This window comes from Muntiacus reevesi, chromosome 12, assembly GCF_963930625.1.
Source record: "Muntiacus reevesi chromosome 12, mMunRee1.1, whole genome shotgun sequence".
NCBI classification, from domain to species: Eukaryota; Metazoa; Chordata; class Mammalia; order Artiodactyla; family Cervidae; genus Muntiacus; species Muntiacus reevesi.
The window spans coordinates 62,803,392-62,809,391 of record NC_089260.1 but is presented as its reverse complement, the minus strand read 5'-3'; the positions used below and the strand labels follow the sequence as shown (position 1 = coordinate 62,809,391).

Here is a 6,000-nt window from a genome sequence, read left to right as displayed (position 1 = left end):
GCGCTCGCAGCCATTGTGGTGTGGGCGCTAGACCAGCCGCGTGCTGACACTCCCTCTCGGCTCTGCGACCCGAGGCCCAGGGGAGGCGGGGGGCGGGTGCTCGGCGGAGGAGGCTCCCGCGGGGGCTGGATCTTCTCCGCACCGCCCGCGCGCCTGCCGGCTCTTCTCTGCGGCCGGTGCCTCACGCGCCTCCCGGGCACGCGCTCCCAGCCCCGCCCGCGTGCAGCGGCCGCGCGGCCCCGTGCGCGCGCCCTCCCCGCGCCTCCGCGCGGACGCAAGGCCGCGAGCGCGCGTGCGCCCCTGCGAACGTCCCCAGGAGCCGAGCTGTAGCGAGCGCCGGGGCTGGGCGCGCAGGACAGAAAAGGAGGCGGCGGCCGCGGCTGCGAGCAACAGATCAGGGCTCCGCGAGCAGACCCACTCTGCTCTTGGGCGATTTTTTTGTTTCATTTCAGAAACATCGGTTAAATTAGAAAATCTTGCATTTTGAAATGGCGCTGGCCCCGGGTCAGCGGGCGGTTTTCTCTGCTTCAAGATGGGCTTTGCCTTTTCTGTCGTGGGCACCAGTGGTGGCCTGATTGTCAGTCTTCTCCGGGCATTTTTAAGGCCAGGAGCTGAGCGCTGCCTGTAGGCGCCCTACAGAGCGGTTTGGCTTTTTAGAATTTTTAGTATTATTTTGGGCAGAGAACAGTCGATCTTGGGCATTTCGTCCTCTTTGCAGAAGAGGCTGCGAGTCGGAGGTGGGTCACTCAGAGGGTGAAATTCCTCCCGGGGTGACCGATCCCCGGCCCCGCACACAGTCCAGGCGGCTCGGAGTGTGTGTCCTGCCCCTGCCCGCGCCGGGAAAATGGAGGCTGTGATTGAGAAGGAATGCAGCGCGCTCGGAGGCCTCTTCCAGACCATCATTAGCGACATGAAGGTAGGACGTTGGGTGAGCGGCTGCGGCCGCCGCTGCGCTCTGACCTCGCTGCGCGGCTTCGCCTCCGCCCCGGGCCAGCCGCCCGGCCCTTTCATGCGCCGTGGCCGCCGGCCACCTGCGAGAGCGCTCCGGCCCGGGTGTCACCTGCTCACCCGGGGCGCCGCTCCGGGTTCTGCTGGGTCACCTAGCGGGCGGCTTCTCTTGGTTGGGGGGGGGGGGGTATCTGATGGTCGCTGCCCTCTCCCGCTCATTGTCCCAGGGGACCGCATCATTTTATTTCCCTGGGGGCCCGGGGCCCTGGCTCCAAGTTTTCCATTGTCTGTCGCTGGTCTGAGTGTCTGCGACCCGCAGCGGGTGGATGCTTGGGCGGACACCTGATTCGAGGGGGCGCCTGGAGCGGTGGTGGGGAGAGGGGAGGGGCTCTGCCCAGCTGTGGGAAGGAGCCCCCCCCCCCCAGCCCCAGACACTGGGAGGGAGACCTCCCTCTCCCTCGTGGGCTTTCAGGTCCACCTGGGGGCGATCTGAGCAAATTAGGTATTAATTAGGCTCTTCCAAAGCTGGTAAGGGTTTGTGTGCCTCCCCTCGGCCTTCCCCTGGGGCGTGGAGCAGAAGTTCCCAGAGCAGTCTTGCGGGGGACCCCACGTCCCCAGACTGAGGTTCCTAGCCCGAAGGCGGGACTGGGGCACCTTAAACAACTGTATCCCCCACCCGCCTAACACGCACAGACACCAGGTTTTCCCTTGGAAGGATTGTGAAGTGTGTGTGTGTGTGTGTGTGTGTGTGTGTGAAGGATTGTGAAGTGTGTGTGTGTGTGTGTGTGAAGGATTGTGAAGTGTGTGTGTGTGTGTGTGTGTGTGCGCGCGCGCGCCCGCTCGCGCGCGCGTGAGTGTGTGTGATGGGGGCGGGGAACAACACCCAGGCTTTTTCCTGCGAAGGGTGGGACTGGGGATAACCTGATCCTTGAATGTGGATTTTCTGTGCATAGAGATAGACCGGGGCCCTGTGTTACTAATCTAAAGGAAATATAACCAGCCGCGCGAGCTGGCTGGAGGTGGGAATTGGGGGCGGTGGGGGGAAATTTTTTTTTTCCCCATGTGTATTTAGGGAGCTTCTCTTTGGCTCTAGCCCAGCCCCAGTTTGCCTCAACAGATCCGGGGAGGTGGTGTTTAATTAAAAGCTCGACTTCCAAAACGAGTGGGCAGGTTTGGAAAGCTGTGCAGCGAGTGGGTGTGGACAGCCCCTCTTCAGCCGCTGCCTGAGCGCCTGGAGGTGCTTTTGTCTGTTGAAATGTAAGGTTTGGAGAGGACTAGGAGATGGACTTTGGGAAGGAATGCTCAGCTGTCATGGCCTGTTTTCCCCTCTTAGCGCCAACTGCCACTCAGCCGGGGTGAACTTTGCCAAGGTGCCTGCGTCCTGGTCTGATCCATTTTGAAATCCTCCTGCAGAGCCTGTGCCTTTTGTCAGAAATTGACATTCGTGGAGCATTCTGTTCAGCGACCCGCTTGCTCAGGAATGCCTCTAATCCAGCCCCTTGGAATTAGATGGATTATGTCCTGTTCAAAGACAGCCCTTTCATTCCTTTGCCCCCAGCCCCCACTGAATAATTGAGACAAAGCTTGGGTCCCTCTGTAGACTCTGGGGTATTTCTTGTTAAGTGAAATCTACAGGCCTTGTAATCAAACAAGATTTGGTTGGAGGCACATGGGGATTCTGATCACCAGGGGAAGAATTTGAGATGGGCTGGGAGAACTGTCTGTGTGTTTTGGAGGAGAGAAATGGGTGTTTCCAGTCCCTCTGTATAATGCAGACCCAGTGACCTGACCCATGTCCTCACTGCAGTCTCTGTGTGTTCACACCTGATTTTTTTCTCCTCTTTGTTCATTAATCCAGAATCCAGGCTCCGTTCTTACGGGTTGGAACCTGAAGCCCTTCAGAAAGTAACCCACTTCAGGGCGGGCGCCCATGTTTTCCACCTGGTGTCTCTTGGCTGCCCTGCAGTGCTTTCTGGCCAGGGAGGCCAGTTTGTGGGTACTAACGTGGTGTACTTCTTCCACAAGATTCCAGTTAAAAATAAAGACTTAATACCCTTCGAGTGCTGGATCTGTAGTTTACGGTTCCTGAGCTCTTTCTCTGAATTGAGTCAGGTTTGTTCAACATCCTGTTGGGAAGGCATTTATTTTAAAGGTTTATTTTGTCTTGGCAGTAAAAGGTTTTCAAAGTGAAGTGGGGTGGAAGACGAAAACATGCCTTGAGATCTGCAGAATTTCAGACTTTTGGGGAGTAGAGAAATAAGGGAAAAAGGGGGAGGTGTCTAATTTTCATGACTGTTTATGTCTAAGACAGTTGCAGAGTTTTTCATGGAGTTTTCTTTGGAAAAGACTTCTTCGTGGATTAGAAGGCAGTGACATTTTAAAGGGAAATTTTAAAATTTGGGCGTGTAGCGTTGTGTGGTATGCTTATGCACGAAGTTGTCAGCAATAAAAATCACTGTTTAATATCTGAAGTGGGCTGTCTTTCTAAGGACCTGCTTATCCTTTTTTCTTGAACTCCCACGATAGGTTTACAATGCTTGTGGCCTTCTGTTTGCTGTGAAGGACACATGTACGTTTTGGAAGCTCATTTGGAATGCCATCTTGAGAACATTTTTAGGTTATTTTCTCAGAAGTGATGTTGAAGTGGGGTGAGGAAAGAGTAAGGAAAAAAAAATTTGTTTTAAAGTAGCATTTGATTCTCCAAAATGTACAGCAACACAGGAAGGGAGTCAATTTCCTCTTTGGAGAAAAAAAAAAAAAAGAAAACAACAGAAAATGGAGTAATTTCAAGGCTTAGCCCCATCCATCTTCCCAAACCAAAGAACCTCAAGACATGGAAAAGCTGGGGAGGATTCTTTCTGTTTTCTTCTAACAATCCTTCATCTGACTAAGTCCTGGGCTGTCAGGGTGTGTGGTTTATCCTTTTCAAGGGGACGGGAGCAGTGAAGAAACCCTTAGTTTTCTTCCACTGGGATCCCACAGCAGCTGTTAAATAACTTATTGATTCCTTGAGAGGAAACCTTGTGTTTTTTCCCTTTCTTCCACCCTACTGTGGTGGCCACTAATGAATGGTAGTGTGCAAAATCGCTTACTGGCTGCCTTTCCACATAAATCAAGTCGTCTGATGTGAGCTGGTCCCAGAGGGAATGAGAGACAGGATTCATGTGGCTGGAGGCATGGGCTCATCAGCGGTTCATCTAGGGGAACTGTAGCTTGGAAGCGACTGTGGAAGACCAGATGACTGACTTCTGGTGTTTCAACCCTGTTGACTACATTGGTTGATCCTGAAAGCTTTTTGGAATTTCTCTCCAAGTCCCAAGAAACAAAGCTAATGCTTCAAACAGCACATCTGTGCCATTACTTTCCTTAAAATTGAGCTGTGACACATAACATTAGTTTCAGGTGTACAACATACTGATCTGAGATTTGTATTTGAAAATCTTTTTAGTTAAGTAATTGAACTGACATGTAGAATTCAGTGATGTTTGGAGAGCTTGTAAGACCAGGAGACCCTGGCCAAACTTGAGGTCAGTTCACCCTGTTGATGTCTGTCTTCTTTTAATAATTAACTTAGTTAAAAAAACAAGAAGTTGGATGCTAAAATCACATATTTTCCTCTGCTTTGTTGCTCAAGAGTCAGCATGTTAGGAGCTGTGTGGGGCCCGAATGCAGGGAGAACTTTGTACTGGGCTGGAGAGTGTGTTTGGGGTTATATAATGTGACCGGGGGTGAAAGAATACCCAACCCCACCTTGAATTCCCCACCCCACGTCTCACCTTAGACAAGGGTGTCCTGTTACCAGCACCCGTGCCAAGCAGAATAGGGGCCTTGTTCAGTTTTCTCACACTGCCCCCACCTCTGTTTGCCACCACTATGCTCCCCTCCTAAATTCTACCTAAAATTAGACCTGCTAAAGGGACTTCTTGAATTCCATGGAAATCCTCTGTGGTTCGAAGACACATCATGATATTTTCCCTTACTTATCACAAGATCAAGAATGTGAGCAGTGAATCCAGGGCTGGATAATGATTTCAGGGTTTTCTCCCCCACCCCCGTTACTGTTTTATTTTGGGGTTGCTGTCAGACAAGAGGTTCACTTCCTCAGTGTTTGTTGAAGGCCTGCTATGTGGAGGCCTTTTGCTGGGCGGTGAGGAGCCAAGGCTGCCCTTGGAGACCTGCTTGTCCAGTTCAATTCAATATGGTGGCCATGAAGGAGGGGCTGGTCGTCCAGCCTGGGGAAGGACATTTGTCAGCCCCTGTCGGACTTCCTTTTGACTCTTTCAAAAGAAGGGGGAAAAAAAAGTTTTCTCTAGAAAGATACTGAAAGTCCAGCCAAGGCCTCCGGCAGTGGCCCGGTCTCTGAGTGAGGTGGGCTGCTCTGTAAACGGTGACATGCAAAGACAGACGAGCCAAGCCCTTGTAAAGTACAGATGGGCCCCACATTGCTTTTTCTCTTAGCAAATGGCTGTGTTTGCCCAGGCTTTTACAGCTTCCTCAGTGTAGGCCTCTGGGAGAGGGAGGAGAAGTGAAGATGTCATAAAACCGGCAGCAGGGAATGGTGCCTGTACAGAGACACAGGGTTTGCTCTCTGTAGATCAGTCTCTGAGGGTTTTCAGGTGTAATTTTTCTTGTCCCGGTTTGAGAAGAAGTCTTCTTTTTTTTTTGGTCTTGACTTGAGTGACTCTGTGGGGAGAAGTCCTTATATATCATATTTAACCAGATTGTTTAGAACTTGTTTGATTCTGTGAACCTTGATATTCTGAGATCCTAGTTGGTAATGCCCCAGTTGAGAGGAGGTCATTCCTAGTCACAGTTTGCATGGACGGTAGGCTGACTTTGAATTTTGCCCAGTTCAGCTATCACTTAGTTCTTTCTTTTTTCCTATTTTTATTTATATTTTTTTTAAGAGAGTGATTTTATTTATTTTGTGGCCTTACCATGTGGTATGCGGGATATTCCTGACCAGGGATCGAACCCTTGTCCCCTAAGTGGAAGTGTGGAGACTTAACCACTGAACTGCCAGGAAAGTCCCATCATTTAGTTCTCAGATTA

General features: G+C 51.4%; 1 protein-coding gene across 11 annotated transcripts in view; it reads left to right on the top strand.

Annotated features, from left to right (window-relative positions):
• The first annotated feature begins 290 nt into the window (after nt 1-290).
• MTSS1 (MTSS I-BAR domain containing 1) overlaps nt 291-6,000 on the top strand; it is a 156,228-nt gene continuing 150,518 nt past the window's right edge. For 3 of the 11 annotated variants that reach the window (XM_065903513.1, XM_065903508.1, XM_065903511.1), the window contains exon 1: nt 295-916. In XM_065903513.1, the coding sequence (XP_065759585.1) occupies nt 845-916 (72 nt within the window). In that variant the 5' untranslated portion in view covers nt 295-844. Of the gene's footprint in view, nt 917-6,000 lie in introns of all 11 variants that reach the window. The other 8 variants (XM_065903518.1, XM_065903515.1, XM_065903512.1 and 5 more) reach the window with 6 other exon arrangements.